Here is a 23,423-nt window from a genome sequence, read left to right as displayed (position 1 = left end):
CTGCGTTTCCGACAGCCGACTGCCTGGACACACTACAGCAAGGCCTTGGCTGAAAAGGGATGATGTTCCGGCACCGGTGGGAAAGAGTGGCCTGCAGTGCTTCAGGGCAGATTCCTGCAAGCGCGGCACCGAACATATTTCAAAGATGGAAGGATTACTGATTTTGCTGGGACTGGTATGGTCATATACGTCATGACTTTTCAAAGGCGTGATGGCGAATTTCGGCGAGCCGTTATCTCTGGCTAAACTACCACTGAGCCAGTAGGCCTCACAGGCCTTATTTCAAATTGCCATGCTGTGAGGCAGAAATGAGACATAAGACTATCCTCCAAGCCTCATACCGATATAGCTTGGTCAGATGGGATGGGTCTCGCCAACACAAATGCTATACGGATACGTGGGCATAGTAGGCGCACGTTTTCTCGAGCCACTCCACCGCCGGTGCTGAATAGGTAGCTCACTCTCTGGATTACCTACACCTACCTGCTATTGGCCTCGGAAGCGCATAGCCGCCCCCAGATCACCAGTTGAGCACGTTTCTGGTTACCCAAACTCAAGTCAGGTAGATGCGAGGGTGAGGTTACGGCAAGCTAAAGCTTAAAGCCAATTGGGCAAAGCTGGGGATGTAAGGCGAAGTTGGGGAACTGGACCGGGAGATGCGGTTGTGGGCTCCAGTATCAGCAGCCCGATGCTTCCTTTTTCCTCTTCGACTAGGTGCTGTTACTCTGTACGAATAACGCATGATCCCGTGTCGCAGCTGTGCAAGTACCCAACGCCAAACTCACAAGCCCAAAAGCGAAGGAAAAGCAACGAGAAGCAGGCAATGATCTGCTTGAGGGTCTCGAGTATTCCCGATGTTTTGCTGCGTTTATGGATAACAGGGGGTTGATTGTCTATTGATAGTACACAGCTGCGAATGCGATGCCTATCAGTCAGGTATCCGCCACCCGTCTGGCACGCCTTGTTTAGAATTTGAGGCTAGCGATCCATCAAGTGATGGGGAAAAGCCAACGTCAGTCAAGAAGGCGGCGCCAAAGCAGGAAGACAAAAAGTCTGAATTGCAGGGAGCACATGGAGCTCAAGGAGATACGACGTACGTACGGAGTAGTAGCGGGAGCGATTGTACCTGTCCCCTGTACTCTGGATGTACCGCGCCGAGTACTTCAAGCGATACGTACCGGGAGGCGACTTTGGGCGACTGGGGGAGGCCCAGGACCAATGTGGCTGGGCGTCCGGGCCAGACACGGGACTAACAAGACACCAAGACCAGAGCGAGATCGAACGAGTGGGCGAGCAAGCGCGGTCCCTGTCTCTCGTTCTTCTTTTCTGGGGCTGTTGTTCTTTCCTCCCCCATCCCCTTGCACTTTTCTTTGAAAGTTACCTTGGATTCTTTACAACACAGTCGGCAGGCAGGTACGCAAGTTGAGCAGGTCAAGTCGGCACGTTGTAGTACTTGGCAGCAGGAAGAATACCTAGCACGAGGGAGAAGCGTGGAAGTACTCTACCTTAGCCACAGACCACAGACCACAGGCCACAGTACCTTATTCGACTGCGTACCTTCTCGCCCTGTCGCTGGCTACTTGCTACTTGGCTACGTACTTGGACACAGATTGCTTCCCTTCCCTTTCCTGACTCTGTGTCTGGAAAGTGAGGTGGCTCGGCGGGTCGAGTGGCGAAATGCAAGACTGGGTCGCTCTCCATCGGATTCATCCACCTGCCGCCCTGCTCGTCTCTTGTGTTGTTTGTCGCTGCTCTACTCTTGTCACTCTGTTCTGTGAGGTCTGCTCTGCACCTCGCTCTCTCGTTTTCATTAGCCCTTTTGTCTGTCTCCGAGGTCTCCATCTGTACTAAGGTTGTCTCATACTTAGTCAGTCTGTCGGCACCTGTATCACTATGTTCATATCACCATTGAGCTACGAGTGTATGGATCAAGTAAGGTGCCTGGAGGCGGATAGTTTTCTTCCTCTCTCTATCTCACCATCTCCTACACATCATTCTCCCTCTCTGTGTCTCTCCTCATCGCTCTCTACAGTTTCTCGCTTGATTGTGACTCGGTAACTCTTGTGCTTGAGTGCCCATATCGTCGTATTCATCATAAAAACAAGACTTCCATCTACAAGTCTATCCCTGTTGACACAAGGCGACAAGCTACTTTCGTCTAGTTTAGTTCGTGGCCCGGCCAAGTGGGAGGGCCACCCGACCACATCTGTGTCCCTTGCACATCTCAGAGCGGCAGCCAAGAACCGAAGAAAAAAATCCCATCTTTCTTCATCCAATTTGATGCTACTGGTTCCAGAACGGGCACCTGGCCATGCACATCAGTTCGTTCCCACATCATGGATGCTCCCCTTACCCGCATCGCCCCTTCTACCGCCACCCCTCCCTACGGTGTGCGGTGTGTGCCCTCTTCCTCTTCCTCCTCGTCAATTCTCATCCCTCCTTCCTCTTCCCCATTCCATCTGGGCTGAACTGGCCAGGACTGAGAGCAAGGCTTTCTACCTACTAGGTACCTAGTATAGTGCTTCTGTGCCTCTGTGTGTCTCTCTCTCTCAACCTCTGCCCATTATAGATATCCCATGAAGCGGGAGGCTATGGCTCTGTCTATTCATCTCTGCCTCTCCATCTCCAATTGCACTGCTTTTCTTGTCTGCCCCCTGGCTTCTCTCTCTCTCTCTCTCTCTCACACACACACACATACCTACAGATACACTTACATTCGCACACCTCTCGTCTCTAAACCCACCCCTCCTCGAACGCCACTTAACCCACTGTCTGGCCCGGTCGTTTCCCTCTCGCCTTACCCGTCGCTCACCCAGACTCGACCTTCGACTCGTCCTGTCTTCTCTCTCACAACTGCCTCGGTGTAGTGTAGTCGGGCAGTCCTCTCTCGCTCATCAGCACTGACATCTCGGCCTCTTCCTTGTGGTATCTTTCAAAAGAAAAGGTGCGACGCATACACTACGGCAACAACGGACGCATAGCGGCGAAGTGGTTGCCGCCTACATCTCGGAGCTCTCCTCAAGTCGGCCAACGGCGCAATCTTGGAACCCACCTCCAGTGCTCCAACACCTCCTCGACAGCTCCCCCCGAGCTCGAAACTGTGGGCATTATCCTGCGCCATCTACTCTACTTCAGTACGTGCGTTTCTGGCATCCCACAACTCCTCCAACGTTTTCTCTCAAACCCCTACGCCTCAGTCGCCGCTTGCCCATAGCTTTCATATTGCTCAACAAGCAACTAGGATTCTTAGAGCCTCCACATTCTGCTTGCTTGTGCAAGATACCCGGCCCTTGGGTTTTGGCCACCATCCTGTCGGTAACTCGTCACCTTCCTTGTGCTGCTATTCCACGCCTTTCTCTTTTTTACTGCCCGGATCTCATGATAGCTGTTGCCTTCTTTCTTCCATAAATATCATTGGGCGTTGGGAGAAGAAGCACTCTTAGTGTCTCCTTCATCACGCAGCTACCACAGCAACCTCTAACTGGTACGCCAGGACTATTCTGTCTAAACCCTCGCTTACGTTGACTTGGTCTTTTTCAACCGGTCGAGTCTCGTCTTGCCATTGGGGGCTTCTCAGTCGTCGACTCTCCATACTTCTTCGTTCTCTTGAATCGAACTGGATTGGACGTCCTCTGCTGCACAAGATCACATCGTCACCTTGACTTGTATTCATCCTATCATCAAGTCCTGAGCTCGCATTCGTCTTACATCATTGGACTCGTAACTCGTCGAGCATCGATCTACCAGTACAGAGGCAACCCCTGCGTCGGCGCCCCGAAGTTCAGGTAAGAGACAGCCCTCGTTTAGTGGCAACCGCACCATACTGAAGCCGCACCTCTCCACACGATGTGCATGCCTGGAGTTCCCTAACCTAGCCCCTCGCGTCTCGTTTCTTCGTCCTTCCCGTCATCTTCGGCAGCTCCCCCCCATCACCCCGGTACCAAAGACTACGCAGTCCCCCCTGCTTCGGGCTCTTCTCTGCATTGGTATTGGACGCCCAGACGAGCTGATCGCCTTCTAGGAATTTCATTGAGCCACACATCGCACGCGCTCCTTCCTGAGCAGGGTTAACTGCCACATATACCCTTGGGCGCTCGGAAGCGTGACTTTCCAGAGGGAAACCCCCCCCTTTCCCTCAAAGGCTGTGCAAACTAGCCACATTGGCCACAACGTGGGCTTTCACTCATCTACCGCAAATAGCTCAATCTCGTTGTGGCGCCTAGAATCATACATACTCCCCGTCACATCCTGACCGTCTCTCCTCTCGTCTGGGTTTTGCTCCGTTAGAGCTGTCAGTCGACCCAGAGCTCCGGGGGCTTGGACTAGTGCTTCGCCGAAGGTATAAACTACTAGATGGACCTCAGTCTGGCTTGCTGGCGCCGTTGGTCCCGGCCGCCGACGTTTGAGCATTTTGCTAACTCGATTACGACAGTTTGTGGGCGGCTTAAACTCCGATACAGCTCGCACCAGCACCATACAAATGGGAGATGTTCAATCCCCTCCCAACGTCACTGAGTATCCTATTGTGGACTCTCACCAGGGCTTGAACGCAAACGTTGCAAGTGTTTCGCCCATTCTTCTAGACGAGAAGTCGAGGATGGAAGCTCAAGGCATCCCCCATCCGCAGCATCAGCAGTACGGCCCTCCGCAACATGCCTTTTCGTCTCAACTCGACTTGGCTCAGCAGCCCGCAGCCGGTCGCCCTGGGAATTTCAACATGAACAACATGGCGAACGCGCTGCCTCAGACAAGCATGAGGCATGGGCATTACGTGCCTGTTGGCCAGCCGCAGCATCAACAGCAGCGATTCAGCCCGGCCACATCCTCGCCTTCGATGATGCCGCAGATGCCACAGATGGCTCCTCAGTATCCTGGTCAAGGAGCGATGCCCATGGGAAACCCGCAGTACTATATGCCGCAGCACCACCAGATGCAGCACTACTACACCAACCAGCTCTCTCCGACTCAGCAGCAAGCTCGCCCAAACATGGGATACTACCCGAACCAAATGGTTATGAACCACCCGCAGCATAATCAGATCCCTCAAGGGTATTACTATCCTCCAGCTGGCCACTACTCCCAGAATCAAGCTCTTCACAATCCCATGGTCTCAGCACAGTACATGGGAACGAACACTGGACACAGCGACCCTAGGGTCATGCCTCAGATGCCCAATGGAATCGACCCTAGCGGTATGAACGCTCCCTCGAGCCACAGGTCAAGTGGTATTGCACGCCCAGTGCCAACGTGTCGGAGAGGCATCACTGACCGAATTATAGATGTGGGTGAAGGTCGATCCGGGGTTGTACGCGGGCCACCGCGAAAACCGCGCCAAAGTGGTTAGTCTTTTTGCCAGTCCAAGAGGAAAACTCGCTCGCTGACAATTTCATCAGGACATGCGATCTGGGTCGGAAATCTCCCACCTCAAACCGACCTCATGAACCTCGTCCACCACGTGTGCAAGGAGGCAAACGGCCTCGAGTCCTTATTCCTGATATCGAAGAGCAACTGTGCATTCGCCAACTTCAAAGACGAACAAACATGCGTGACGGCTCAACAAAAACTCCACGATTCCAAATTTCAGTCCGTTCGCCTAGTCAGCCGCTTGCGCAAGAGCACTGTCGAAGGCGCAACAGGTGTTACAGCACCTACAGGCCCAGCGGCGTCTTCTGGATCGCAAACGCCTCACGATGTCGCTGCACCGCCAAGCGCTACTGAAGCTAAGCCCGAAGTGGCAGTGGCAGAGTCCAATGATGTCAAGCCCGTCACCACAGTAGAAGTAACATCTCAGAAGGATAAGTTCTTCATCCTGAAAAGTTTGACTGTGGAGGATCTCGAGCTTAGTGTCAGGACGGGGATCTGGGCAACCCAGTCTCACAATGAGGATACGCTGAATGCTGCTTTTAATGTAAGCAGCATCGCGAAGGTCTAGTCTTGCATCTCTGACTTACTTCTATAGGCCGTCGACAACGTCTACTTGGTGTTTTCTGCGAACAAATCGGGCGAATATTTTGGATACGCAAGAATGACATCTCAGATTAACGAAGACCCGGACGCCGCGATCGAGTTTGCCCCCAAAGCACAGTCCGCTAACGATGTCGACTTGCCGAAAGCAATTCCTACCGAACCCACAGAGTACGCGCCCAAGGGCAGGATCATTGATGATTCGGCCCGTGGCACCATCTTCTGGGAAGCAGAGCGCGAGGACGGAGAGAGTGGTGACGAGGAAGAGGAAACTGAGGTGGAACAAAGCGATGCGAGCAGCCGTAAGAGCGGGAACCAAGAAGCCGACGGTAACACCAAGGCTTGGGGGAAGCCCTTCAAACTCGAATGGTTATCGACGGCACGACTGCCATTCTACCGTACCAGGGGCCTTCGTAATCCGTGGAACTCGAACCGCGAGGTCAAGATCGCGAGAGACGGCACCGAGCTGGAACCGTCCGTCGGAAGAAGGCTGATTGGGCTCTTCAATAGAGTTCAGAGTCCTGGTCCAGGATCAGTGCCGGCCATGCGACCCGGAATGGCGATGATTGCAGGATATCCGCCCATGAGGCCACAGTACCAACAATAACCGGCACCGTCATCGGTATTATTGGCGACATGGTCAAGACTTCATTTCTCAGGCATTAGTTGATTTGGATCCGGACTCTGTGGTTTACGATCGGTTGGACATGTTTTTACGACAACAGCCGCATATGCAGGCCATGGCGAGCGCTGAGATGGTTGGTTATCTGGATGCTGCTTCTCAATGTATCTAATCTGGCTGTCTAATTCTACCAAAGAGTTTGGTGTATGTTGCTCATGAATTTGGAGTTGAAGGGGCGCGCCTGGGCGATATGACAGCTACCGGGACAGTTGGTACGGATGGACTGGTCAACTGAGCAGATTTTCTCCATTTATCATATTCCGCCTTATGGATTTGCTTTCCCACTTGGTCCGGCGAGATGAAGGCAAAATGTAGGACTTGAAAAAGTTGGTCAACATGCCATTTCCACTGCAAATCCAAGACATGTCGTCGATCAGCTGTGGCACCTTTCTGGTGGCGACATCCACATTGTGGCTTGACCCTGGAAGGGATGAACCCGGACGAGCGTCGGGATCACGACTCGAACTGCGACCTCAAACCTTAATTGGCAAGGTTTCCTCGTCGCATAGCTCACCAGGCGCATATCATTCAATTGCCGATTTTTGGTTACTTGAAATTGATGTCAAGATGCGCGAAGTGCCCATACGGTTGATTAGGGAATATCTGTGGGATTGACTGCACCATGAGACTTTTCCGTCAGATTCAATTCAATTTTGGGATTCGTCGAAAAGTGAAGCTAGCGTGTATGATGTACCGTTGCATTTGAGTGGGCAAACTGACAGATTTTATGGTCAAGGGTACGGAGTAACACCACAATCAATTGAATCCACGGTAGGTACGGAGTAACAGGCCTTGAATTCCTGCCACTTCTTTTCTTGGTGTCCGTCCAGGCCGATATCTCGTCCAAGTTTCTGCGGCGGGGTTGCTATAATAATTGCGATGGGATGATTACTGAAGGTCTCCGTCTCTGGCGTGAGGCGAACGTTTTCCCCACGTTATGAGGTACCTTACACTACCACCACTCTGCCAGAACCACCGTATTGTGAAAGATCAAACCCCAGAGGGCCGGAGACGCTACGACGTGCGGGCTTGACCTATCCGAAGGTTACATGAGGTAAGAGCTTGACTCAGCAGTGCCGTAAGCTGCCATCGGTATCGGCTCGTCCTTCTCAAACGGCCTACTGCGTTGCAATCTTTTTTTCCCTCTCCCCCGCTCTCTCACGACCCATGGTCCCATAGAAAGTGGGCGTAGATAATTGTGCAACAGGTTTCGCGGGAACCAGACCGGACATGCAGACTAAAACGGGAGTCGCCGTGGGCTGTACCACACTACAAACCCCGATTTGTACGATCCGACACGATGATGGGGATCCCGCGGGCTGGTTTGGAATGAGAGTCTGGACCTGGCCATGGGCGATTGAGAGTCTGGACTCTTTTTTTTCGGTCGGCTTTCTGTCATGGACAGGTCTGTGTTACTGGGCGAGCTGGGGGCCGGGGAGGGGGGAGAGAGTGAAGAGGTGTCCCGGCACGGACCATCCGTTTGACGCTGGGGGACGAAATTTGATTGGACAGGTGACGGATTGCGTCTTGCTGAACCCTTGTTGGAGGCCGAAACTCTAAAAAGTAGGCGAGGTGGATGTACCGCGCGGCGACTTACAGCGGTTTCGAACCGCTCTTCGAAGGTCTGAAGATGCGAGTTCTACATTTCGGATGTTGACATGTTTATCGTAATGATCAATGAGAAAATATCGATTGATCGGAGTGCCAACGAGATACCTCAATTGAAATGCATGATTTACACTCCAAAATTCAATGGGGGTTGAGTTGAGTAATGTATCGCTGTGCAGGTGGCGAAACCAATGAAAACCGCTGGAAGGTTCCAGCACCTTCCACGCCTCCGAAGCTACCAGAACCCTCTCTCTCCCATCATGAGGCCATCGTCAAAGAGAAGCTTACAGATCCCTCCAGAATAGGCTTTCACAGCATGCGCGTCTCTTCCCCAACGTGCGAGTCCATTCTCGAAGGGCCTTGCAACGAATTCTATGATTTTTCAGCGATGTTTCCGGAACGCTGGGGAAGGCACGATGGTGCCTGCTTCAATTGTATAAATCGGTCGTCTTGATCGCCTCTTACACCGATTTCTTCTCATCAGATCAGAACAACAACAAGCACTCACAGCTACAACTCTCTCATACACACATTAAAACAACCAGTTCTCGCAACCACTGCAATTTTTCTACTCATCAATCAATTCACCATACAACCACTTCACACCCTTATAACAACCAACAACAACAACACCATCAAAATGGCCTTCTTCCCCCGCAACTTCTACAACTCCGACGCCTCCTTCACCCCTCTCTTCCGCCTCCTGGAGGACTTTGACAACTATTCCCGCCAGGGCAACGGCACTCCCTCCAGCGGCGCCCGCGGCACCCACCGCAACCACGTCCCGACCTTCCAGCCCAAGTTCGATGTCCGCGAGGTCGAGGACGCCTACGAGCTCCACGGCGAGCTCCCCGGCATGAGCAAGGACGACGTCTCCATCGAGTTCACCGACCCGCACACCCTCCACATCCGCGGCCGCGTCGAGAGGTCTTACACCGCCGGCACCCCGCCCGCAGGCCTCCTCCAGCAGTCCTCCGGAGCTGAGATGAGCGGCGCCATCACCGACGGCAGTAGCAACAACGACGCCGCCAGCACCACCACAGCCACCGGTACTGAGCGCCCTCGCTCGCCTCACCAGGCTACCGTCGAGGATGAGGAGGACGACGAGACAAACTCCACCGCGCAGCCTACCCCCGCCACCACCGTCGCCGAGGTCGACAAGTCTGCCTCTGCTGTCGCGCATCACCACCAGCACGCCGCTGCCAAGAAGGAGCCCGTCGACAACGCAAAGTACTGGGTCTCGGAGCGCAGCATCGGCGAATTCAGCCGGGTCTTCAACTTCCCCGGCCAGATCAAGCAGGACGCCGTCTCGGCTGGGTTCAGGGATGGTATCCTTTCCATCCGGGTGCCCAAGGCTCCCAAGCACGAGACTCGCCGCATCTTCATCAACTAAAAGACGACCATGACTATAATCCTTCCAATTGTACAACACGACAATAATGAGAATCGAGTGAATAGGAAACGGGACTTTGATGGAGGGATGAGCATTAATGGGTCTCTTGCATTGGGATTGGTGTTTCGGGTTTCTTTCTTTCCTTCGCTATATACTAGCAATGATAATGAAACAAGTTTAAAAACCAAATGATTGGATCCATTTATAATTCGTGACCGTATCTGATTGTGAGCTTAACATGACTTCAGACGGTAGAGTGATGATATCTAGCCCAGCTTGAGCTGGAGGCTTCAACGCATAGGAGGGCTGCTGCAAGCTCTCGAACACATTTGCCGCTGATGCATACAGTAGATCAAACGAACAGAAGCTTGGCATTGGCATGCGGCACAATTACGAATGCCTTATCTTGAAGAGGTCATGAGTAGCAATTGTCGTGCTGTTACCTTGGGATGATGTCTGTGGTGAGTTTGATAAGGGAAGCACGGAGCGTCTTAGTATGACGCTAACTCCAGGCACACGGTGGGGCCGACCGGCTTCTTAATTGCCGCACGTGATTTGGCGTATTTTCTTCTCAGTCAGTCGCCACCACCAGTCATCCCCGACGCGTCTTAAGAGCCCGCGTTTCGCCCACCATCAACAATTTGACAACTGTATGACCACCTATCCTTTTTTCGACATCCGACTTTGCGCGTGCACTGCTGTAATTCTCCTCGTGTATACACAGTCCGACGTCCCAATCTTACATCTACGAGCACAATGGCCGACGCTGACGGCTACGACGAGAGCCACAATGGCGATGAGAGCGGCATGACCGGGCCCGGCGCGCCTACGCCACTCACTGCGCTTGAGGTAAGTTCCGACCAGACTGCCTTCACGTTGTATATGACGTGCTGATGAATACGTCGGAAAAGGGAGTTGCTGGCTTGACGAAGCGCGATATCCAAATGGTCGTCGACGGCGGCTTCAACACCGTAGAATCAGTAGCGTACACCCCGCGCCGCATGCTGGAGCAGATCAAAGGCATTTCGGAACAAAAGGCAACCAAAATTCTCGCCGAAGGTATGAAACTTCAAGTAACACATTCGTGCGAATCAATCTGACTGAAGGGAACCAGCCTCGAAACTCGTCCCAATGGGCTTCACGACCGCCACGGAGATGCACCAACGCCGAAGCGAGCTCATCTCTATCACGACTGGCTCCAAGCAGCTGGATACACTTCTCGCCGGTGGTATCGAGACCGGATCAGTGACTGAGCTGTTTGGAGAGTTCCGCACGGGAAAGAGTCAGATTTGCCACACTCTTGCCGTGACATGTCAATTGCCCTTTGACATGGGTGGCGGAGAGGGCAAGTGTCTGTACATTGATACTGAGGGTACCTTCCGACCCGTTCGACTGCTGGCCGTCGCCAACAGATTCGGTCTCTCCGGAGAAGAGGTCCTCGACAACGTGGCCTATGCTCGCGCGTACAATTCAGACCACCAGCTTCAGCTTCTCCAGCAAGCTGGTGCCATGATGTGCGAGACCCGATTCTCGCTCCTCATTGTGGACAGTGCGACGGCGCTCTACAGAACCGATTTTTTGGGTCGAGGGGAACTCTCGTCCAGACAGACTCACCTGGCCAAGTTTATGCGCACGCTTCAGCGTCTTGCCGACGAGTTTGGTATTGCCGTGGTCATCACCAACCAAGTCGTCGCACAGGTTGATGGTGGACCGAGTGCTATGTTCAACCCCGACCCGAAGAAGCCAATCGGCGGTAACATTATCGCCCACGCAAGTACGACGAGAATTAGCTTGAGGAAGGGTCGAGGCGAGACTCGTGTCGCCAAGATCTACGACAGCCCCTGTTTGCCGGAGAGTGACTGTCTCTTTGCGATCAATGAGGATGGCATCGGTGACCCAAGCCCCAAGGACCTGGAGAAGGAATAGTGTAGGTACGTATGGGTACGGGACGACTGGACGAAAGTAGCTTGTGATGGTGTTATGCGCATATGAGTGAGCTTTGATACACCCCCGGGTTGGGAAAGATGGCATGCATTGGTGCTGGCGTTGGGTGGCAATCGTTACACTGGAGTTGTGGTATTTCTGCTGCCATTTGTGCAGACTAGGTGCAGAGCATTAGCTAGAACGGTAATGAATCAAAACGTCTTCGAAATATTTCCTATGGGCATCAACAGATGCATCGTCGTTGCTCCCCTGTGTCCACCTTGTCTAGAATTATCATCTCCTACTTTCTGAGAATCATGTCGAGCGTGTACAGTGTGGAAACCGTTTGCGTGTACTGCAGCACTGTATCAAGCTGGTTGCTGTTTTGGGAGTAGCCCCACCGGGCGCGTAGGAGCCTTCAAACTGGAAATTCCATCAACTCAATCGCGACGAACTTTCTGCTGCCACAGATTGCTTAATGCGCCGAGCCCGATCCGCGACTACCGCGGCCTCTTTCTCTCTCTCATCTCCGGCGTTTGAGGTCTTTGCAGGTTAGGGGCAAAACGAAAATGGATTCCGCCGACACCCAATACTTATACCGAGAGACTCGTCTCAATCTCGAACCGGCCTCCGCCTCGTCCATCATCAACATCCGCGTCCCCTCGCTGACGTCGAACGGGAGGGGCGCGACCCGCAAGCTCACATCCGGCGACAAGAACATCAGCGAAGACGAAGTCAACTTCCGGCTCAAGAACCTCGCTCCCGCTTCGTCCGTCTACCACCGCAGATGGCACGATGCACCGCGCAGCTTCCTCTGGAGGCTGCTGGACGACGGTCTCGTCCTCAGCCTGCGGGTAGTCGATACCTGCCGACAAGAGAAGACGGTAGATGCGCCGCTGATTCTCAATTTCCGATTCACGGTGCCGATTCAATCGTCCTGCGTTGCGTTCGCCGACCCCCGAGAACATGATGCGCTCTCCATGTTCGTGCTCGACGAGGCCAACTGCCTGTACACCTTCACTCTCCGCCCCGACTTCTTCAGGAAGCGCTCCGCCATCGAGGCCGGCCCGGGAGATGCCTGCAAGGTGTACCAGCCAAAGGTCTTTGGGTTCAAGCACCCGCATCGCATGGTTGCCGCGAGCACCGATCAGATTGTCATTTCTCTTCACGACGGCGGGCTGGTGAGGTTGGACCGGAATAAGACACAGGATTGTATGTCACTTCCCCTCGACTGCTGCTACCACAACGAGAGCTCCACACTAACTTGTACATAGCAACGAGCAACCCCTGGAAGGAGACGATCTACAATTCACAAGGATGGGCGCAGGGCATTCGAAGCTATCTCCCGTTCCAGCAGAACCAGTCTATCCGATATCGCAACATCCACATGGATGCGAGCGCGGCGACGTCGATACAGGTTACGAACCTGGGCCTCGATGATGCGGCGTTTCTCTTCACAGTCTGTCTCGACCATCGCATGCGCATCTGGAACCTGCGGACAGGCCAGATCTTGTTTACCGGCGACATACTGAACTCTGATCGCAACCCGCAAGAAGTCGGCAAGTGGCAGATTGAACCCACACAGACAAACTTGTTGCAGCTGGTTGGCGACGGAACAGGCAACAGGATGTGCGCCACGTACTCGCCCATCGGGGCTGGGGAGTTCAAATTCTGGAATATTAAAGCCCGCGACAGCGACACCGTTTACGTGGAAGATGCGTTCCCTGATACCCACCTCACCCCATCGTCACCGTCGCTCTCAGATGTGTGGACCCTGGCGGACTTTGTTCTTTCAACACTGGCAGATGGCGGTATTCAGTTGTGGACATTGTGGAAGAACAATATGACCTACAGAGTCCAGGAGCTGGATCTCAACAGAGACAACATCGCCGAGTCATGGGAAAGCGAGTGGGCGTCAGTCCACATTGACACGAGCTATCCCACCGCGCCGACGTCCGGATCCTCTGACCCTACAGACCCGACAGAAAAGTGGTTGGATCTTATTCTCGCCCCTGGCCGCTTCACCAAAGCGACCCTCGAAACAGCTCTATCCATATACGAGAAGGGGCTTTATTCTCAAAAGGAGGGCAGCTCGAAGAGCCAACAAAAGGGCCTGGCAGAGTCAATTTGCTCTGTTCTTGCCTCAACAGCATCCTTGGACCGGAACTCGGCTGGTGGTATGGATTATGAGCAATTCCGTGCTAGCAGCGAGACCCAGTGGAGGAGATTTTACCGTCTTCTGATCGAGTTGGACAAGCAACGTGGTGAGGCAGTTGCACTGGTTCTCGATGCAGAATCCGACATGACGTGGGTTGTGTGTGCCGATGCAATCTCTGCCATCAGAGAGTGCAGCTCACTGGAGCGTCTGTACTATAATCTCTCACGACCAGATGAGGCCTCGGAGAGGATAGCAAACCTTGTGTCGACGGGCGTCGGCTTCCTCGATGCTATTTCGGACAGTATACAACAGGTCTGCACCGCCGCCCTGCGACCTGAGATTTACGAGGAGACCCCTCGAACGGACTATGAACGACTCCAATACCTCTTTGACACCACTGCACTTTGGCGCACTGTAAGTGACGAAGACTGCGCACAGGTCACTGAGAGTCTGGGACAGTCTTACACCGGTGTTACGATGGATCTATACGAAAGCCTCTCGGGCTTGATTGCGGCTACAGAGGAGTCTGGAAGCCGCAAGGCCCGTCAACCACTGACCGACTTTGGACGGAAGCTCATTGTCAAGGCCGTTCAGGAGACGATTGATCTACAGTGGAACATCATCTTCAGCCAGGTCCTACTTCTGGTACACATGGAGTTCGACTGGGATCAAGAGGAAGACATGCTCTCTAAACGAATTGACGTCGGCGCCGTGTTCAGACAGTTCCTCGAGTCACTTCGTCGGTTAGAGCTGCTTCGATGGCTCTCCAAGACCGAAATCACCGTTCCTATTGGCAACAAGAACGAGCGCAATGACTCTTTCTCAGGCTCGCCCAGCACCACAAAGAGGACTGCAGAGGAGACGCAGACCGTCACCGCGTTGGAGGGTAATGTCGGTCATCTTCTTGGCTTTGTCGACGGCAGAAATGAGCCTCTGGCTACGAGTATCACAGACATCGTCACGGATCTCTGTGCCTCCAACAGCGATATTGAGGTGTCACCTACTTTGATCCAGTGCTCCCTCATCAGAAGAGAGCGGGCCGATCTTGCTCTTCAACTCAACCCCTACTGCGCTCAGACGCCATTCGCCATCTACATCCAGGGCCGCGTTTTCCTTGCGCTGAAAGACTTTGCTTCGGCCGCCTTCCACTTCCGTAAAGCAGCGATAGGCATGAGTAAGTTCAATTTGCCCCTGCTGTGTAGAAAACTAAACTAATGTTAGTGACAGGCGTCAAAGACGTAGATGTTGACCGACACAGCAGCGGGCTGCTTGACGATACTGAGTGGAACCTGCTCAACAAGGGGCCGGCTAGGTATTACTGTCACGCAGTTGCTCTGTTCGAGAAGGCCAAGGCATACTCATATGTGATCGAGTTCGCCGGACTCGCAATTCAATACTCACACGCCAGTCCCGAAGCTGCCCTGGTCAGAAACGAGATGCTTAGCCGACAGTTCAATGCGGCGACGGTACTCTCACGTTTCGACGTCGCCCATGCTAGTCTACTGGCCATGAAGGATAAGGCGATGCAGCTCTCCTCTCTGCGCAAGCTCGTCGACAAGATGTGCGAATCGTACCACAACAGCGAGCTCATGTCGCTACCGTTCCCGGGTCTACAAGACTCGATCGACGACATTCTGGCACAAAGGTGCAAGGCAACGATGGATGTCCTGAGCGGCATCCCATACCACCAGATCCTTTACTCCTGGAGGATTAAACACAACGACTACCGCGGTGCCGCTACGGTGCTGCTCGACCGTATCCAAAAGCTGCGACACGCCGGCGAGGGCGATAAGCTCATTGGCGAGGACATTCTCGATACGGCGGTCACGAAGCAGTATTTGCTACTCATCAACGCCCTCAGCTGCGTCGATCCGAAGCAAGCGTGGATCTTTTCCGAGGAGTTGCCGCCTCCCAACGTTTCGAGGGAGTCGACGACCTTCCAGGGCAAGCGCAAGGTCGTTACGTTACCGGACTTGCGCAAGCAATACCAGGACGAACTCGACCGGATCGCAGCCATCCAGAATAACCAGTTTGGGTTTGAGGCTGATGATGCAATGGACATTTTGTAAATGGATGAAATGAGCAAAGAAACAAGAAAAGTTAAAAGGGCAATGCGGGCCAAAGGGGTGGAGGAGAGGTTACTTCGTTGGGGATGGAGATGGAGAGAGCATGTGTACAAGTAATCAAGAACGCGCGATCCTGGACCACACAAGAATGATCCAGGACAACCAGATACCTTTACGAATTGCATGCATTGGGTTTTGTTTCTTCGGTAATCGGTCAAGGTCCTAGGTAGATGAAGAAAAAGAATTTCATTGTTTGTTGTATCAGTGCAGCAGACCCCAGCTTTGTTTACCCCAAACGCCGTGACCTATGCTTAAAACTACGTGGGACGGTCTTGAGGAGGACTGATCCTCCATTGGCAGCAGCCACATCATACAGAATAACCTCCCCCCCTTCCCCCTATTTCATCAAACAACTCATTACTTGTAAACCATGGCGTCATTCTTCAGATACTTCTATGCCTGAACAGACTGGCCCATCAGCTTTGGGTTCTCGGGGGCGGCGGCCATGATCATGTTAGGACCGGCGGCGGCGTCAGGGGCTTGGCGGTAGAGGATGATTTCCGACTGCTTGAAATACCGCCGCGCATCTGGTGGTCTACTGTTAGCCTGCGTTGACTTGACCAGGAAAATAAACATGGACGGGGGGGCTTGTGTCGTGACTTGCCTTCGTCGATGAGCACGAGACTGAGGTAGTACCGGGTGGAGAACTTCTTGTTCACGTCCCGGAACGTGGGTGTCAGGTCGAAGCCGCCGAGGAAGAGGCGGATGGGGATCGTCTCTCCTCTCGAAGGCGAGCCATCCATAATCTTTGTGCCAAGAAAGTCAGTACACAGGACCATTGAGAATTGGAGGAGAGCATTATCGGGATCCGCAAACTCACCTCGAACCGCACCAGGGTCTCGCTCTCATTATACTGATTCGGCGCCGCGCCCGTCGTCTCCCTCCGGATGATGGACAGCTCCATGTGTTTTATCTTGAGGCGGACGAGCAAAAAGTATATGCGCCCGACGATAACGTCCTTTAGGTGGTATTTGGATTTGGAGTACTCGAACTCGATGTGGAGGCAGTCCTCGATGCCGACGTCCATCTTGATGGACGAGTTCATCTCGGGGGGTATGCGGTACGAGTAGACCCAAATGTCCTTTTCGCGGATGACGTCGGCCATGCGGCGGGAGACGGTGACGCGCACAAAGTAGCGCAGCTTGACGTTGATGCCATTGTACGACTCGTACTGCTTCTCGACGTTTTTGAAGTTGAAGTCGAACGTCTGCGGGTGCTGCAGCTCGCCCGGGGCCGCGAGCTCCTGGACGAGGGAGAGGAATTCGTAGTGGTTTCCGCGGTCAAAGAACATTTCTGCGCAGAGAAAAAAAATGGGAGTATTAGTATTGGACGAAAGACGGGAGAGGTTCTTGGGGTTCGCTCGCTCAGAAAGACTCACCTATCGTGCCGATGAATTGGACCTTGATGCCGGTGTGTTCTAGCCGCTTGCCGTCCTTGGGTCTGATGGTGACGGCGCCCTTGACGGACTCGCCGTCCATGTACAGCGGCGCCTTCTCGCGCCGGTTCTTGTCGAGCTTGACATCGACCATGGACCGCTCGTCGGCGTCCTCCAGCACAATGTCGATGTCGACGGGGGTTGAGAAGAAGTACGACATCTTGGCCTATGCGGGGGAATGCCCGGATCTCGCGCGATTGTGTCGTTTCGATGCTCGGATATAAAGGGGGCGACGGATCCAAGATCCCAATGGCTACTGATCGGTCGGCCCGTCGAGCTTGGAATTTAAAGATTAAGTTGAATTGATATCGGGGCGTCGGAGAAGGAGGTGTCGCGGAGCTTCAAGGCTGACGTATCTATATCTGTACGTGCACTCACTCGGCTTGCGCTGCTCCAGTTGCGCCAGCCCGGGCAGCTATCGAGAGTGGGCAGCAACTGGAGCTGTAGAGAGTGCATCCTCCCATTGGCTGGTATTGACACGTGACTCTGCCAGGCAGTCATCTTCAGTAATTGAGGCTGGTGACCCGGAGCTGTGGCTGGAGCTCAACGGCCATATCCCGGACGCTCCAGGTCCGTTCTGCTCCACTTGACCCGGGCAGCCGGGCGGTGGGCCAGGAATCCAATTACGCACAGACCATAATTTTGCCCTCACGTGCACACAAGCCCTCGCTAGAACTTTTGCACCCCACACCCGAAAATTGAATCGCGACTGCCAGGCTCCCCGACTTGGAACTTTTTTGAAAGTGAAGAATTGTCCCTCATCGCCCAACGAACGACCAGTCGCCCAGTAGATCGCCCAGCCGACAGCCCTCCTCCCCCCGACGTCAAGATGAGATACATCCACTCCCAAGAGAGCCTGACGGTTCCCGAGAATGGTATGTGAAGCAATGCCGTCGTCGTCGTCTCCTTGACGACCGATTGAGCACACAATACGACGAAAATACTCCTCTCCCACGATGCGGCCCCCTGCGAGCTCCGCCGGGTTTTGAACTTCACGATACTATATCACCTATTTGTCGCCATTCGCACTTCGAGTCTCTCGCCTTCCTCTGTCATGGTCGCAACCTCGATGCCTTTGGCAACATGGTTGCTGGCGCAAAAAAATGGAAAACCACAATCACAACACAATGGCAGAGGGATTAGGGAGGCTTGAGGCGGACAAAGCAACATTTGGGTTTTTGGGTTGAAGAGTTTTAGACTGTGGATGAGCTCGAAAGGAGCAGTAGTGGCAGGCAATCGAATGCATGCTGACTTGGATTCTCCAAACAGTCAAGGTTCACATCAAGTCCCGCATCGTCACCGTTGAGGGCCCCCGTGGTAAGTACAAGACCCTCTTCCGAACGCGATATGTCTCGAGACATCGCGAGCCACCTCTTTTAGCTGTCTGTAGTCTGCGCAAGCAGAGCGCAACGGCTCGAGTGAGGCAGCACCCCTCACCAGGTCATTATGGCTAACACCCGTCACCAGGCAAGCTCGTGAAGGACCTGTCCCACTTGGCTGTCAACTTCTCCCAGCCGGTCAAGGGCACCATCAACATTGAGATCCACCACGGCTCAAGAAAGAACGTTGCCACCCTCCGCACCGTCCGCACCCTCATCAACAACCTGATCGTCGGTGTCACCAAGGGCTTCAAGTACAAGATGCGCTACGTCTACGCCCATTTCCCCATCAACGTCAACCTGGAGAAGGACTCCGAGACTGGTCTGTGGGAGGTCGAGATCCGGTATGTTTGCATAGTACCCTCACATCTGACGGTTAACAAGAGACTAACATGTGCACTTTAGCAACTTCATTGGCGAGAAGCTCGTCCGCAAGGTCATCATGCGCGAGGGCGTCGACGTCGAGGTCTCCAAGGCCCAGAAGGACGAGCTCGTCCTCTTCGGCAACTCCCTCGAGGCTGTCTCCCAGTCCGCTGCCGATATCCAGCAGATCTGCAAGGTCCGCAACAAGGATATCCGTAAGTTCTTGGACGGCATGTACGTCTCCGAGAAGGGCAACATTGAGGAGGAGGCTTAAATGCATCTTTTTCCACTCAACGTTATAAATCCCTCTCGATGAATCAATAAAAACGAAGGTATTGATTGATGTATGAGCCGGAGGAGGGGAGCAAAACCAAAACAAAAAGGGTCAAAACAGGTCATGTTTTTCGAGGCAAATGCAAAAATCAAACTGGGGTTTCTGGGTCTTACACACAACACAATTGGCGTGGCCGGGGTTCCATTTTTTCACTTTGCATCGTGTAGCGCAGGGCTACCATGAATCACATCAAAAGTCAAGAAGACGTTGCCTGCTCCCCTCTCTGAGCAGTATATCCCACAACACCTCTTTATATACCCTACTCGCATGAGACACTCTTCATGGTGAAATGATACCCACTCAAACTTGAAAAGAACCTTTCCTCAATGGCTGTAATATGAACCAACGTGTTATATGATACGACATTCTTCACACTGTGGACAATGTCTTATCTACATACTCTTTACTGCTTGTGAACGAGATTTTCGCCGCTATTTCAACAGCAAAGTGAGAAACTCGTGATGGTGTGATTCTTGACTTATCCCGCCATCCCGATCAGTCAAGAGTTCAGCCAAACTTGACAAGATTATGGCTTCATCAGAGTTGTCATCCTCCTGCTAGACTCTCGCAGCACGTCTTGACAAGCACGCAAACAATATGAGATTTCCCTCTTCAGATGCTACGCCACTCAACTCAACTCCATTTCCATACATCAACACAGCATTGCCAAAGTTCGCGACACCAAAAGAGAAGGGAAAAAAGGACCAAATCACTTCAGGCCAAAAGAAAATGACCAGCCTGGGGGTCGAACCCAGAATCTCCTGATACTTTGTCAACGTTTTCCTCGCCCTAAACGAACGAGGGTAAACGAAATCGTAGTCAGACGCCTTGCCATTGGGCCAACCGGCCACTAGCGAATAGTGGGATGAAGAACAAGAGAGCGGAATCCCCTCTGTGTTGGTAGATGCTCCACGAGGAGGGGGGGAAGAAAAAAATCTCTTTCCCGTAGGTGGAGATCTCGCATCGCAGACTTACACCTAGACTTAGACCTCATAGACCTCGTAGACCCGACAAAACGCACACGCATAGACGTGCGCATCGGACGGCCCAAACGCGAAAACACAGACCGCACATGGAAACCTCGCTTTGTTCCATGCATGGTCAAACGGCGCTCGCAGTGCGCAAGCGCCGCATGTTCATCTCAACTTTGTCGACACTTACACGGCTTCCCCGAGAAAGCTTCGGCAGTGTCGCTGCATACACAGTTGAGCTTGAACCAACAACACGACAGGAAGGCGACACGGCAACGAGCAGGTGCTGTAATCAGGAATGCCCAATCGAAAAATTTAGTTTCCATTCCATGCATTAAGGGCGTCGAGAAGTTTCGTCTATGCCATCAAATCGTTCTGAACATCGTACATGCTATGCGGGTTTTGGAGGATGGGTAGACAAAGTGGGCCACACCAAGGAAAATGAAGTAGGAAACGCTCAAATGTCCAAAGAGATGACCCTCCTCGCATCCACAGTCTTCGTGGCCATTTCCAAGCCTCTTCTTCTCTCCACCCGATTTTCATATCTCTCGTCAGTCTTTCATTTCCTCCCTCTTCGTCGCCGAATGTCTCGTCTCTCGTGCCTTGTAGTTTCCATCACCGTGCTATCAGAAGCCCGGTGGGATTATGATTTCCCCCCTTAACGCCAAAAAGAAAAATAGAAAGCAATAATACCAATTTATGTACGTTCAAAGCATGTTCGGGGCTTCCGCAGCCTTGTAAAAAAGGCAGCCGACAGCATATGCAATTCGACCGAGGTCGCAAATGAACTTGGGGTGCTACCTCCGTGAGTGGCGCGTCGTGTGTGTGCCGCGTGTGTGGCCGGTGCGGTGAGTTCTTCCACCCGAGCTAGAGCTGCCTAGGTAGGACGTCAGATCCGATCGATCCCGAGAATCCCATGAAGACTCACTGGGACTTGTCCCCGTGTACGAGTAGTACGAGTCGGTGTAGCTTGACCGAGGCTTGGCCTTCGGCTTGTCCTTCTTAAGATTTAAGAGCGCCAACATGGTCGCTGCGGCGGCTCCCAGGCCCAACCACTTGGCGCCTTCCTTCTTCTCTTCCTTGCGACGAGCAGCTGGGGCGGGACGACCGCCACCTGCGAACCAGCCGCCGTGCGAGGGGCGACCAGAGTGGGCAGATGGCATGCGGCTGCCGTGACGCGAGTATCTCTCCTCAACCACCTCGACTCGTTCGCGGCTGTGGCTGTGCTCCTTCTTCTTCTTGCCAAAGATGAGACCCCACAGGCCGCGGGCGATACAACAGAAGCAGAGAAGCATGAGAAGACCGAGACCTGCAAGCGTGCCAATAACAATACCGGCGATGGCGCCGCCGCTCAATCCTCCACCAGTACCCTCGTTGGTGATGGGTACGACTGTGCCGGTGCTGGTTGCCGAGGCGGCGGTGCCGGTGGCCCCGGTGCTTGTGATGCGGTAAGGAGCAGAGTACTGGGTAGTGATTGTATGGCCTCCCGATGTAATTGTAGTGACACCGCCGCCCCAGCCATCGCGCTGAGCGCATTGCCCTGAGTAGGCACAGTACTGGTAGGCGGCGCAGCAAATGCTGCCACAGGCCGTCTCTCCAGTACTCTGAGGAACACAGGTGGCCCCGGTGCCTCCCCCAGCTGCCCCTGTTGTCACTGCAGGCCAGTTTGTCGATATTGTGCTGGTAAAGGTGTTCGTCTCAGTCCATGTCGTGGTATAAATGCCGTAGCCTCCACCTCCGCTCACGGTGCTGCAGCCAGCGATGTTGTTAACGGTGTAACACTGCTCTCCAGATCCACAGCAGTACTGAGAGTCGGCTCCACAACGTTGAACGCAATCGCGCTTCATAAAATGGTCGCCCAAGTTGTAAAACAGGTTGTTTGCGACATTCTGGAGAGGATAAGGGTGGGCAAACACCGGAGTGGGGGCGGACACCAAGAGAAGAAGGCCGGCGACCAGAGGGGCCGCGGCCGACTGCTTGCGCCGTGCCATTTTTTCTGGCGGAAACCGCTGCTCGGCGTCGTCAATTGCCAGGAATGCGCAAGGCCGGAAAGACGGCGAAGTGAGAATGTAAGTCGGCTCTCCCCACGATTGCCAATTTTGTTCGGTCAATGGCGATATCGAGAGGTCCTGTCTTGTTTCGTAGCCTCGTGGGCGCCCCAAAGATTGCGAGAGTGAGGAATGTTGTAGCGGTAGGATGAGGTATTAATGGTTGGCGGGGAATGAGAAGAAGAGGGAGGGTAAGCTGATAGTATAGGTAGTCGAGGTGTGATTGAGTGGTCGCGGTGTGAGCTGGCCAACCTTAGCCTGTTAGTGTGCAGAGGTATTGGCAGGGACTGAGAGCTTGGAATGTGATGATTCTTGGATTAGATGGGAAGAAGGAACCAAGAAGTCGGGAAGAATGAAACCTGCAGGTAAGTTTGATTTAAGAGAGAGGGAGAGATTGAGAAGGCGCTGACTGACGGGAGTGTCGTATTACTTGGTTTGGGCAGTGGGATTGTCTTTTTTTTCTTGGCCGTTGCGCGGGTCGATTCCCAACCTCCTTGAAGTCCAACCTCTTGATTTTGCTGCCGCTGTCACCAGGCGCACCCACACTTCTGACACCCACAATACTACCCTCAAATAATGCAAAGTTCCGCAGGGATCTAGCTTCACCGATTAGTTTCTGGCCAATCTCTGACGAGGGTGATTGTGAAGATTCCTCCTGAGTGCGCGATTCCGTCACACTTGCTGCTTCTTTTTCTGTTCTTGTTCCTGAAGATCGGGCGCCGAGATGTGGTTCCCGCTTCACTTAGACCAAGACACCCGGGACAGACGAGGGTTATAAGTGGCCTAGTGCGGGGAGATGCCTGTATGAGTTGGCAGAAACGGGTCGTTACTCGCTGATAGCACCTTCGTGACTGGCCCGGCCCAGAGCGCCTTGGTTCCCACTTGTTTACCTGCAGGGGTCGGTCCGTCCACTGGACGACAATCGATAGGCAGAGAAAGCCTGTTCCAACCCAAGTGTACGAATACATACTCATGGCCGTAACAATGGACGGGAGGTGCGATTGTTTGCCCTGCCGTTTGTCACTCTCACTGGGCCGGC

General features: G+C 53.4%; 7 protein-coding genes across 7 annotated transcripts; 5 read left to right on the top strand and 2 right to left on the bottom strand.

Moving 5' to 3' along the window:
* Window positions 1-1,480: 1,480 nt before the first annotated feature.
* Window positions 1,481-7,013, top strand: HER10_EVM0004051 (uncharacterized protein). Its single transcript, XM_035482943.1, has 3 exons — window positions 1,481-5,339; window positions 5,394-5,908; window positions 5,960-7,013. The coding sequence occupies exons 1-3, from the start codon at window positions 4,481-4,483 to the stop codon at window positions 6,569-6,571; spliced, it is 1,986 nt and encodes a 661-aa protein (XP_035330586.1). The 5' UTR covers window positions 1,481-4,480; the 3' UTR covers window positions 6,572-7,013.
* A 1,088-nt stretch (window positions 7,014-8,101) lies between these two features.
* On the top strand, window positions 8,102-10,094 carry HER10_EVM0011555 (hsp20-like protein). Its single transcript, XM_035480983.1, has one exon. The coding sequence runs from the start codon at window positions 8,895-8,897 to the stop codon at window positions 9,645-9,647; it is 753 nt and encodes a 250-aa protein (XP_035331006.1). The 5' UTR covers window positions 8,102-8,894; the 3' UTR covers window positions 9,648-10,094.
* Window positions 10,095-10,257: 163 nt separating this feature from the next.
* Window positions 10,258-11,774, top strand: HER10_EVM0007052 (DNA repair protein rhp51). The gene is made up of 3 exons (XM_035476618.1): window positions 10,258-10,496; window positions 10,559-10,706; window positions 10,762-11,774. The coding sequence occupies exons 1-3, from the start codon at window positions 10,404-10,406 to the stop codon at window positions 11,571-11,573; spliced, it is 1,053 nt and encodes a 350-aa protein (XP_035330764.1). The 5' UTR covers window positions 10,258-10,403; the 3' UTR covers window positions 11,574-11,774.
* A 246-nt stretch (window positions 11,775-12,020) lies between these two features.
* HER10_EVM0008581 (uncharacterized protein) lies at window positions 12,021-15,847 on the top strand. Its single transcript, XM_035478098.1, has 3 exons — window positions 12,021-12,782; window positions 12,845-14,902; window positions 14,956-15,847. The coding sequence occupies exons 1-3, from the start codon at window positions 12,140-12,142 to the stop codon at window positions 15,795-15,797; spliced, it is 3,543 nt and encodes a 1,180-aa protein (XP_035330855.1). The 5' UTR covers window positions 12,021-12,139; the 3' UTR covers window positions 15,798-15,847.
* Window positions 15,848-15,915: 68 nt separating this feature from the next.
* HER10_EVM0000270 (vacuolar protein sorting-associated protein 26) lies at window positions 15,916-17,691 on the bottom strand. Its single transcript, XM_035470058.1, has 4 exons — window positions 17,233-17,691; window positions 16,675-17,147; window positions 16,459-16,600; window positions 15,916-16,381 (listed from the first exon to the last, which is right to left on the bottom strand). The coding sequence occupies exons 1-4, from the start codon at window positions 17,447-17,449 to the stop codon at window positions 16,248-16,250; spliced, it is 966 nt and encodes a 321-aa protein (XP_035330348.1). The 5' UTR covers window positions 17,450-17,691; the 3' UTR covers window positions 15,916-16,247.
* Window positions 17,692-18,010: 319 nt separating this feature from the next.
* HER10_EVM0001659 (ribosomal protein L6) lies at window positions 18,011-19,663 on the top strand. Its single transcript, XM_035471399.1, has 4 exons — window positions 18,011-18,164; window positions 18,559-18,606; window positions 18,757-19,012; window positions 19,074-19,663. The coding sequence occupies exons 1-4, from the start codon at window positions 18,119-18,121 to the stop codon at window positions 19,303-19,305; spliced, it is 582 nt and encodes a 193-aa protein (XP_035330445.1). The 5' UTR covers window positions 18,011-18,118; the 3' UTR covers window positions 19,306-19,663.
* A 972-nt stretch (window positions 19,664-20,635) lies between these two features.
* HER10_EVM0000338 (uncharacterized protein) lies at window positions 20,636-23,242 on the bottom strand. The gene has a single exon (XM_035482828.1). The coding sequence runs from the start codon at window positions 22,325-22,327 to the stop codon at window positions 21,134-21,136; it is 1,194 nt and encodes a 397-aa protein (XP_035330355.1). The 5' UTR covers window positions 22,328-23,242; the 3' UTR covers window positions 20,636-21,133.
* Between the last annotated feature and the right edge of the window lie 181 nt (window positions 23,243-23,423).

This window comes from Colletotrichum scovillei (assembly GCF_011075155.1).
Source record: "Colletotrichum scovillei strain TJNH1 chromosome Unknown Contig00008, whole genome shotgun sequence".
NCBI lineage: Eukaryota > Fungi > Ascomycota > Sordariomycetes > Glomerellales > Glomerellaceae > Colletotrichum > Colletotrichum scovillei.
This window is presented reverse-complemented; position numbering and strand designations above follow the sequence as displayed.